An 11,870-nucleotide genomic window follows, 5' to 3' on the forward strand; every position below is an offset into this window, starting at 1 on the left:
TTACTTAGCCTAATCGCCTCCTCAAAAAGCGTGATAAAAAAAATGTATTGCAAGTATAAAAAATAAAACAGAGGAAGTATATATTATGATACTCCCTCCGTCCCTTAATTATATGCCTATTTCTCTCTATTATGTGAGTAATAAATGAAATAAATAGGCATATAATTAAGGAACGGAGGGAGCAGTACTTATTAAGATGAATTTAAAAACATTCCACATGAATATTAATATGTTTTTCCTTACATATAATTCACAAAAGACGGATAAATGAGGGGTGGTGAATAGTGTAAAAAAAAAATTTTGACAAATGAATAGTGTAAAATTCATAGGCTCATAACGAGTCAAGTAAAAAAGAACGGAAGAAGTATAAGTTATGTCAAATTTATATTATCCGTCCTGACTCGTGAGTGTCCTTACCACTGCTCCTGTAACTCCTGTTCCTACACCCTTTCTAGCAGCCTCTACTGTAGTCATGTGAGCTAGTGAAATACACTGATTTATTTTATTTTTATTTTTTATTTTGCATCACATTCCAAAATTATTAAGACCCAAAAAAACAAATTACTCTCTAATTTATACTCTTATCCTTGGATTCCATTGCTATGACAGGGAAGAACAAGAGCAACAAAGGAAGTGCCTTTTTTTAACAAATTATGTCTGAGTTTCGTAAAAAAAATAAAATAAAATAAAATAAATAAAATTATGTCTGAGTAACTATCAATTAATTTTTCTCTCCAACCCTTTTTTATTCACTAAGTTTCAAGAGATTAACTCCTGTTCATATATTCACTTCCCTGTAAAATTGATCAACAATTATATCTGCTGCGGTACCGTTTCGGGTTCGGTTTCACGTGATTTTATAACTCAATACCAAGTTATTTCATATTAGAGTATCGTAACAACCAAAATTACCAAATACCAGATCAGTACATAGCTTTTTACAAAAGCTGATATGGTCGTTTCCTTAAATTAAATGTCGGAGTTAAATTTATCAAGGCAGGATAGAAGCTTTTGAAATAAATACCCTGTGTTTTCAGAAAGCTTCCTTGTAATATACATGTACCAATACTGGCAGATACAATGTAAAATGCCTAAAACCTCATAGCTAATTTGTAGTGAAGCAAACCCACTAGTTTGCCTATCATTCGATTAGATGATGGTGAAGAAACAGATCAAGGAAAGTAAAGCTGCATTGGCTGGCTAACAATATAAGTTGCATCACAAAAACAACTTCCCAATTGCTGGTTAAATCAAGAGACAATAACCTTCTATCTTTCCACTATAACAGCTCCTTAGCAAAACGCAATTCTCTTGGGATTTGGCTTCACAAGAGAGGCCAGTACAGTCTTAAGGTCACTAAACATAAGTCCATATTGTTAACGCTAAACAATTCATCCATCACACTTGTGCCAGAGTTCAATCCAAATCAACAAAAATCTACAGCAAGATGAGTAATAAGTGTTAACCTTGTTAAAACCCCAAAACTTTCAATAGTATGATATATATAAGATGATATATGGCACAAAAGGCTAAACTGTCTGAAGTAGGAGCACAGCTGAAAGTAAATCATGAAGGGGTTTTGGTTGCAACTTAAACTATACTTCTAATCTAATGGATTGTTACAAAATTCAACGTGAAGTATTAACATCAGAAAATTTATGCCACAAATAAAATGATTATTGCAGTTACATGACAAGCACGTCCAACTTCTCATTCAACCTATCTTAATGTACATTTGATTTTCAGTCGTGCACAAAACAATTAATCAGGATTTTGACAGGCGAGTATGTATAAGATAATTGACAACTATTTCTAATGACATACCTCTAGATCTGGAAGGGGCTCATAGGTCTTCTTCTCAATCGAATCAAAAACTGTTATCCCTGTGATTTTTTGGACTCCGAGTTTAGTTGCAATCAGGTTCTGCAACAGAAACCACAACAATTAGAAAATTTATTGAGTTGTCTGCTTTGGATCACTCTGTAATATAAATTGCTCTAATTACCAGACATTCAGACAATTGAGTACATAATACTATATTTTAAATGCACAAGTTGGAATCAGGTTTAAAGAGAAACCCACTACAGGAAATCGATTTACAGGTGGAATCAGTGAAGCACCCACAATTTAATCTCAGTGTGCTCTTTATGGGAAGACACGTCAAACAACATTAGACTATCGTAGTGCATGGCTCAAATCTTTCTTAATCTTGATACCATATAAATTGCCCCGTGTCTGCAGACAACAGAAAGTACTACCCAAAACAGTTGGGCTCTCTGCCTTTTAGGACAGAAACTATAAGCATGTGAAATACTCAAATACATAACATTTCAATAGTTGTATGTTAACTAGAAGACACTACTTTAGCCAGTGTAAAGAAACTGTTGAATCCCACTAAAGCCAACACTGTACATCCTTTTAGGGTCAGGGAACTACAAAATTCAAGCACAACAAAAAAGGAAGAGGAATTTAAGCAATTCAATGTCCTAGTAAAATCAGAAAAATGGAAATAACACAGGGAAGCTGTTTACCATTTTCAAATCAGTGGAACTAAGAGCCCGAATCTCTGTCAAAGTCTGTGCAAATGTATCCAAATGCACAAGTTAATAAAGTGCTTTTAGGCTCCATAAGGAATAAGTATAAAATTTGAGGGAAAAATAAAAACGTCAGAAATGAATGAGATTATACGAATATAGCTTCAGAAATGTATCCAAATGTACAAGTTAATAAAGAGCCATTAATATTTATTTGAAGTTATATTTATTTCGATGCAAGTTTAGTAAATCTGGCCATTAATATGTTAATAGTCATAATGAATTATATTACCAATGTACAGTGTACATAGTAAAAATTAACTTCAAAAGTACTTTCATTTTAGTATTTCCTTAGCCCTTATGTTATTTGATAACATATGAATAGACTCGTTAGAGAAAAAACAGTCAAAGTAAAATCCTGAAAACAAAATGCCAAAAAAGAAGTTAATTTTGCTACGAAGACAATACCTATAACCAATAATTTGCCAAATAACCAGGTTGGTATACTAAGTTGGGGGGAGGAGAAGGGGAGGGGGGTTGCCACATTGGTTTATAGAAAAAACCAAGAAGCACTTTGGCATACGAAAAGAGAGACGGCAAAAAATCGGAGCTAGTGCAAGTACAATACTTCACAATTGCCTAATATAGATCAAACTTTAATTATTTTTGCTGATTTGAAATTATCCTTATAGAAATTAAATTATTTTTGCTCAACTTAAATTCAATTATATTAAAAAAAAAAATTTTTTTTTTTTTTTTTTTTTCAGATTCTCTATTTGTTCTAAGTTACAACTTAAGTTATATTTGCTCAACTTAATATACACTCACTCAATGTAAATTATTTATTTTTACAGAATTTTATTATTTAAGGTAAAGAGCACAAAACCTTACTTATAACAGTGTTATAATTTTATTTGTAATATTTAAGAAATTTATATAACAATATAATACTAGATATATGGTTGGAAAAAGAAGAAATTATGGCACATGCGGTTAGTTTGGACCTTTTGGTGAAATCCAGGGGTATTAGTCATTGTTTGATTTCCCTTTTTTCTTCTTTTTTTTTTTTATTTTTTTTTATTTTTTTTTTTAATACCAGAATGTCGTTGGAGATTTCTTTATCCCAATTTAGCAAGACCTGCAGTTTTAATATACCAAATCGGTAATCCGTGTGGCCAAAGGCAGGATGTTGCTACTCTGTTTGGCCACCTTTTGAATCAATGGAAATGCTATTTACATTTTACAACCAAAGTATCATGTGAAATTCCCTAAACAAAAGATAATAGATAGCATGAACTTTGAAGCAAGATTTACTTTTTGTTCCAAGCAGAACTTACCAGAGTTTGGAGGCCATTAACCATGAACGCCCTCTCCCCATAAGCATCACCTGAAAACCAGATCTCAAATGGCCCCAGGGCCCTCTCAGTTTGGTTTGTGAGACTTAGTTGCACCTGAAAGAGAATCTAGATCAATAAACATATATCTTCACATCTTGCACCCCAACACCACCACCCCCAGAACAAGCTTTACCCTCTTTTTGCTCTTCACTTCTCTGATTTCCGAATAATATTTGTTTCAACTCCTAGGTCCAATATAGATCAACAACCACCTACCACCTAATATGCTTTGCACAGATGAGATATGCATTTTATATAAATGGGCCAAATTATAAACCACAAGCAATAGAGAAAAAGATTGAGCATTCTATTCCTGGATCCTAGAGATCTTACTATGGGCATGATCAGGGTTAGTCTAAATACATGTGCAGACAATAAATAACCAAACACCTAAACTTGTCCCTTTACCATAAGGGCTAGACAGGTGGCCCATGCCATGCACAAGATTAAAATTAATGTTATAAGGATAATAAACTTGTTGAAAAAAAAAGGTTTGGAGTTTAAAATAGCATGTGTGAAAAAATTTAGTAAATAAATAAATAATTGATCAAACATTAAGTTTATGGAAAGATTATTTACGAATAGCAATCTTGAATACTCTCCTAACTATATGAAGGTTCCTTCGGGGGGAAGGGGGTAGCTGACCAATAAAGGATGTGGATTGCTGGTTTCTAAAGTCGGTTAAACCTTCAGTAAGTCCAACAGACTAAAATTTACATGACCTCCCATTCACACGCAACACAGCAGCAAAAAGAACAGTCACCTCAAAGGGTTTGTGCAAGATAATGGCTGGTGGAATCTTCACCACCTGCAAGTCGATCTCTTTGCGAGGAACAGGCTGCAGTAAACAAGTCGAATTAGTAGCCAATTATTGGAAAGAGAACAAGAAAACAAATCGACAACAAGCCTAGAGAATTGAATAAAAGAGTGCTGTCATTTATTAAGGGAAACCCAATGCAGAATCATATAGTATTACTTAAGATATGTTTATGATATCGCAGATGCACATACATAATAGGGACTTGAGCGATAACTATGAAGCTGAAGCTGAAGCTGTTATAATCTAGTGTTCAATTTTAGTCAACATTTACAGCTTCAGAGAACAGAAGCACAACAATGTCTTTTGTTTTCTGGCATTTGCATAACCATTTTCGAAGATTTTGTAGAAGAGCAGCACAAATGCAATTCCTGCTGTCTATCAACACCCCCACCTCTGGAAGGATTGTCTTCCCCTGAAAAAAATGCTAATGTACTTTTAACAGATGGCTAGGTATTTCTTACCAATTTTATTTTATCTTTTTTTAAAAAGAGTACAAGAAACGCACTCATTCATAAATTTGGAAACCTCAAAGGATATCTTTTCTTGCTCGTTGTTCTAAGCTCAATTTTCCTATATTCCTAAGGTGATAAGGCATGCAAAAGTTAATACCCTAGTTCTGATGCAGATTGTAAATTTGTAGTGTATTTCTGCCAAAAGGGAGAAATGAAATGCCTTGTTCAACGGCAAAAATAACCTGGTTGAACCAACATCAGATAACAGTCTCCAAACCTCCCTTTAATTCAGGCTAAAGAGAAGTTTTTATATAAATCTAGATAACCAACCTTTCTCGGTCCTTGGTACTTGTTACAAAATTTAAACAACAGACAGTATTAAAAGGCAGCAACTAATCATTTTTTATCAAGTTTATAGGCCATTTGACAGCAAATGAGGTATGGGTCATGAGTTATAGAACGGGTGCTTTGAAACGGGTTTCAGAGAGAGGTATATGGAATTTCCATGTGGAGTCCACTCCATGAAGTAAAAGGGGTATAGAACGGCTGCTCTATAACACGTTACAAAGCTAAGGAGCATATACAAACAATTACCAGAGTAGCATAAGTAAAATATAAAAAAGCACTTACACTGCCAAGTATATGCTGTGTCTGCAAGCGGCCTGGCTCCCCCAAGTTTGTACGCCACGTTATTTGAAGTTTACCAAGAATATTGCTTCCCTCAATTCTCGTTTGAGTAGATTCTTGAGCAGACAACTTCAACTGATATAGGAAGTTGTGGATTCCACCTCCAGATTTTATCAGAACCGGTGGCTTAAAAATTTCTTTGTCACTGTAAATAGTTCCAAGTTAAGCTCTGAAAGATAATTGCAAGGGATACTAAACAAGATTCATATCAAGATCTTTCTAACCAACCTAGTAGAATCCTTTTCAGCAAGATTCGTATCAGCTGTTAATACTGTGGCACCCCAATGCTGAGCTGGCTGAAACTCAACTTGGTCCATATAAAGATTTGATTTGGTGTGATTTTCAATACAAGCCTCCAAAAAAGTGAGATCCTGAGACATGATAAGGAAAATTTTTGCTATAAGGAGTAGTCATCAACCAGAACAGCCTTAATTTTTTGTGCCCTGACCCCATATGTTTTAGAGCTTCCATGGGAACTAAGAACAACAATCAATTAACAAAAACCTAAGCTATAAATGTTTGCATAACTTTCAGATTGAAAATGCAACAAATTTTTAAAAACTACGGAGTAATAAACTTAAAAAGTTGATTCATCAAATTGGTTAACTAGAAAAATACAACGAAAAAATAGCTTTTACCACAACTAGGGCGGCTAACGCGGGCGCCATAAGCCCATAGCTAGCCATGTCTGGAAAGCTCTTTCGGCTTGGCCTTATACCACAAAGGTAGTTGTTGGCAGTTAACATTAACGAGGGAAATTATGTAAACAAATATTTTTAGGGGTATAAATGTCGGCACACTACTTATAAGAGTTAAAAAGAGGCAGTTAACATTGAGGGCAAATAAGTAAACAAACATTTTTGAGGTACATCAGAGTTTTCTTGAACAATTTAAAAGGTAGGGATATAGCCACATGATAAACTTTGATTCACAAAGGTAAGTATAGAGTCAAAGCCCTTTTGACAGTAGAAAGAATATAGATATTTTCAGAAAAAGTGAGAGTACAGAGTCAAAGAAAAACATGTACCTCAATCTGAAAAATCTATTTCAAACCCCTTTCCCCCAGTTCCCTGAATCTCCAAGCTCAAATAACTGATAAAACCCCAAGAGACCAAAATTATAAAGAAAATAAGCTAAAAAGTTTACGATATTCCAAAGCAACTCACATGATAAAGTAACTTCAAACACAAATTCCAACAAAGATGAAAGTAGTATAGTTTCAGTCAAAACAATGTCTAGGGAGATAGTAACAACTGAATGCAAGAGAAAGATTCCATTAAAGCATTAGGCCACATAAAGTTTTAAAAATCAGAGACCTAAGCTTTCATTGTCAAAATAATTGTTTTTACAAATAACTTTTGGGCTTTTGGCCATCAAAAAGGATCACAAGATAGAATAATCGTTACGTTCTAGTGCTCAGCTATCATAAAATATACAACCCCATAACTTTGTAACTCAAAGCAACAATTCTACATGTTCTTTATACTGAAACCTTTTCAACTAAACACAATTCAAAGATAAAGAGGGGACCAAGACATGAAAGTTTGCATCCCACTTCCAAAACTTGTACAGTTCCTAAAATATTGTTGATTCTTTGAGTTGCTCAGCCTGATTTTACAAGCTCACACTAAACTGTTGAATTTGCAATAACCAGAAACAAATAGTATAGATTCACACATTAAAAGGTAGTCATGGACTTACTATCTTCAATAATGCTAAGGAAGAGCGACCTACCTACCTTGACCATACGGACCTGCACCAAAAAATGTTGAACATAAGATCCAAGTTCACAAACATGAAATATAAGAAAGAGATAACATAAATCCAGAGCAGAAATTAAGTTGTAAAAGTGATGAAGGTGACAAGATGATACCTTTGTTCTAACTGAAAGAGGATTGGCAACTATGAACTTGAAAAACTGAGGCAAATATTTGCGATCACCATCACTGTCATTGTACATAGCAGAGCATACCAACCTAAAAATGACAGAGATAAGAAAAAATTAGTAAAAGGAATCGCAAAAGATAAACATACAATTGAAATAACCAACTTACGTGTGTGCCCCCAATTCTTTCACATCGTGTTCGACTATAAAATCGTAACGTCCCCCAGCGCGTATTGTTTCAACAGGCGATTTGGAAGTATCTAATAGCAGTATCCTCTGCCTTTCTGTTTGAATTTCTGCCTGTAACCAGAGACAGATCAGAGAAAATTTTAGCAAAATATCAACATGATTCTACAAACTATACAGCTGGGCTAATAGAAAAGAACAAAATACGCTATTTCATTGTTTTTTCTGTATGGTTTGTAGTTAAAATCACCCTAATTTTCTCTAACCAAAGAGCCTCGACACAGATTAGTCATAGCTCATAAGCATCCATCTTGATACAGGGCATTGAATTTGGTTGATGCACAGACCTTAATGGTGCCACGTGTCATGACAAGTGAGCATGGAGGGATCTTGGGAGGTCAACTATTGGGTTTGACCATCCTAAGGATCAAGCATTATCATTTTTTACAGCTTATGATAAAGCTGAGGATTCCTTGGAAGGTCCAGTGATAGCATTTGAAACAATGGAGCTTTACTGGTGTGCAAGTTTGCACGAGCGTGCAAACGAGGCAGCAGAAAAAAATGTGAGCATCTGATTGCAAGTAATTGTTTGTGCAAGAGAGTTCAAAACTAAGGAGAAGCACTGCAATGGAATGATGCTTGTGCAAGTTTGCATGAGCATGCAACTTACCCAAGCTGGAATTTTTGGACTATTTTATTGTTTTAAAATGACTTAATCTTAGCCCTTCATTGAAATCCAAGGATCATCAGTAGATGTTCCTTAACAAACCTAGAGTAGTAGTAGTAACAACCCCTATAAAGGGAAAAGAAAGCTTGTATGGACAACTTTTGATGATTAATGAATAGATGCACTTTTCATTCTCCTGTAGCATATTTGTGAGAATTCAAAATCTTAGTGATTTTTCTCAATCTTATCAAAATTGTGTGAGATTAAGATTGAAACCCTTGATTTCATTAACCTTTGTGATTAGTGAATCAAGTTTGTATCTTAATCGCATTTGTTTAAGTTTCCCAGAAACCCAAAAAAAAAAGATTGAATCTTCAAAAGTCAGCAAATTTCAGATATTTAATTGGGTTGACGCTTACACATCAATATCTACCAAACATATCATAGCAGAAATCTTATTAATATTCCGTGACTAAAAGACCATTGTCATCAGAACAGATCAGCTCCTACAAACCGAAAAAAATAGGATCAAATTTCCGAGCATATAGTCCAACTTCAAAAGTTACACAATACCTTGACTAGAAAAACCTATGTCATAAATCCTGCATTTGGATAATAAAGAGTAATGCGGTTCATTCATGCTAAATGGTAGTGGTTTGTCGTAGGGATCCACCAAGTTCAAACAACCCTTACAAGTTACAAGAGCTTATCAACCAAATCTAATACGTAGTATTTCAATATCTTTTCTTAAAAAGTCATAAGTTGCAATAATTCTGTAGAGAATTTCATAACTTATAGTTTACCAAATTACAAAAATCTGAAACCAAAACAATCACCGTTAAGCCAGCTAACAAAGAGCGAGTTTCTAATATTATACTCCACAAACTAAAACCACCACCAGTCCCTAAACAATATCTCCACCAATTAATACAACACAAATTTGTACACAGCAAAAACCACCAAATTATGACAATTTACATAATTCAATCAATAATCGAATCGTCTATCCTAAAGTCCCAACATTCCAAATTCTTATAAACTAAACAAAATCATTACATTCATTTATAAGTTCCACATAACATACATAATGGCATTTCAGCAAACAACATTATTATCAAATTCCCGAAAAATATAATCAAAAACAAGAAATTAAAAAAAGAAACATTAAACATAAACAAAACATTAACAAAACTCGATCAACTGACCTTAATAACAATCTCTCGAACCTCAAAATTGGAACTATTATTGATACTAATGTAGCTACAAAACGTCTCTCCCAAATAAATCGCCCTAAAAATCACACAAACAAAAAAAAAACACATTAATCAACAAAATTCAACCAATCAAAGTGAACAAACAACAACAAATTTACTCGAAAAAACCCAAACCCGAAGGATTGCGGAAGAACGAGGAGGCCGGAGAGGCCGGAAGCAGTGGATGGATCAGAGAGGAGGAATCGAGAGCGAAAGGAGAGATCGTTGTCGTTGCCATTGTTGCTGTTGTCGGAGGAGAGAGAATGAGGGAGAAAAGAGGAGGAATCGTCTTCGCCGACGAGGAGATCGGCGGGGTCGTAGAGAAGAGGCGTTTCGACGTGAAGAGATGGGCGGCAAAGTCGCATTACTCGAAAGGCGAGAGAGTGGTTCGCCTGAGCTCCGCCGCTTGCTCCGCTCATTTTGGTGGTTTTCCGGTGGCTTGACTTTTTGCAGAGAGGAAGGAGGAGGTGAGGTGAGATGTGATCAGTTTAGTTTGAAGAAGAGGAGAGGGAAGGTTATGAAAATGCACTATGGACTTATGGAGTATGGACTACAAGAGTACTAGGGGTGCTAATTGAGTTGAGCAGCTCGCGAGCAACTCTTACTCGACTCGGTCAACGCTCGGTCAAAACTCGACTCGAGTTAGCTCGACTCGAATTCGACTCGACTCGAGATGTTAACGAGCACGAGTTGAGCAAGCTCTAACTCGACTCGATAAGCTCGTGAGCAACTCGATAAAATATTATTAATATAAAATTTGCAAACAAAGTTACTATCTTTAAACAAATTTGACACTAAATAAGCCTTAATTTATATCATAAAAAAAGAAAGAGTAAATTTTTATTAATATCTATATATAATAAGGATTACAATATAAATTGAACAAAAAATAAATAAAGACATATAATAATAGAAGTACCAAAATTTTAACGAGCAGATTGTGAGCTACTCGACTCGACTCGAAACTTTAACGAGCACGAGTCGAGCATGTTTTATTTGCTCGAAACTTTAGCGAGCACGAGTTGAGCACATGTAAAAAGTTTTCGAGTTGAGTCGAGCACCCCTCAGCTCGTGATCGACTCGCTCGATAAGCACCCCTAAAGAGTACTAGTTTTCGGGGAATGATTCTGGCATATCCAAAAATGATTTTGGCACACGCCTTTTTTGACGAGTATTACGGTAAGTCAATATCATTAATAAATGTGCCAAAATCAATTGAGGTTGTCTCAATATCTTATTGTGAAACAAAGTTTGTTGATTAAAATGTTAAAATTGTAATATTACAAGCAGAAGTAGAGATTTTGCCCCTAAACCACTAATTAATGTAGCAGTTTTGGGTAAAGCTGGCAATCTCTGACTCGACACGACAACACGATGAAAACACGAAGTCAACACGACACGACACGAAATCAACCCGAACACAATCCGTTTAGATAAAGTGGTCAAATTATACAACTATCTTATATTTTAAATAGTTTTTGATAAATTTTATGAACAACACGAAATTGACACGAGACCAAACACGGACACAACACGACTTTTTGCCAGCTCTAGTTTTGGGCAATCACAACACAAGCACCACCACCATTGACCACTACCACTCACTATGACCAACTACTCTCACCACCACCGCATCCATCTATATGAATAAAATCACTCTAAAATGGTAGTCTTAGACTCTCAGCTCTTAAGGTGGAGTTGTAACTTTATCTACAGCAATAATTGTATAAATTAGGACTAGATGGATGGGGTGAAGGGTGGTGATATAGAAGAAGGTACAAATATGAGAGAAAAATATGGGAGAAAAACAAATTGGTTAAATGTACAAAAAGCAATTGACAGGTGAATCAGACGACTTTAATGAGTTAATTTTAGGTATAATTTTGCTGAGGGTGTACCACATGATCGAAGCAAAAAAAAATGTCAGCTTATTGAACTTCTATTTGTTACTTCAAATTTAACAGATGTGTCAATTCAGATGTACAGATT

The 11,870-nt window shown here is 35.0% G+C and overlaps 1 protein-coding gene across 1 annotated transcript; it reads right to left on the reverse strand.

Annotated features, from left to right (window-relative positions):
• Positions 1-922: 922 nt before the first annotated feature.
• LOC145579428 (uncharacterized) lies at positions 923-10,408 on the reverse strand. Its single transcript, XM_081636676.1, has 12 exons — positions 10,017-10,408; positions 9,834-9,918; positions 7,945-8,075; positions 7,764-7,866; positions 7,629-7,643; positions 6,119-6,261; positions 5,834-6,035; positions 4,695-4,769; positions 3,872-3,985; positions 2,532-2,576; positions 1,825-1,923; positions 923-1,437 (listed from the first exon to the last, which is right to left on the reverse strand). The coding sequence occupies exons 1-12, from the start codon at positions 10,298-10,300 to the stop codon at positions 1,417-1,419; spliced, it is 1,317 nt and encodes a 438-aa protein (XP_081492802.1). The 5' UTR covers positions 10,301-10,408; the 3' UTR covers positions 923-1,416.
• Between the last annotated feature and the right edge of the window lie 1,462 nt (positions 10,409-11,870).

The sequence above is a fragment of the Chenopodium album genome, chromosome 14 (assembly GCF_948465745.1).
Source record: "Chenopodium album chromosome 14, dcCheAlbu1.1, whole genome shotgun sequence".
In the NCBI taxonomy this organism is placed as follows: domain Eukaryota; kingdom Viridiplantae; phylum Streptophyta; class Magnoliopsida; order Caryophyllales; family Amaranthaceae; genus Chenopodium; species Chenopodium album.

Coding starts and splice junctions, on each gene's coding strand:
- LOC145579428 (XM_081636676.1), bottom strand. CDS start 10,300: ATGAGCGGAGCAAGCGGCGGAGCTCAGGCGAACCACTCTCTCGCCTTT. Junction 7,867..7,944: donor AAAGAATTGGGGGCACACAC/GTAAGTTGGTTA, acceptor TGTCATTTTTAG/GTTGGTATGCTCTGCTATGT. Junction 1,924..2,531: donor GTTCCACTGATTTGAAAATG/GTAAACAGCTTC, acceptor TTTCTGTTGCAG/AACCTGATTGCAACTAAACT.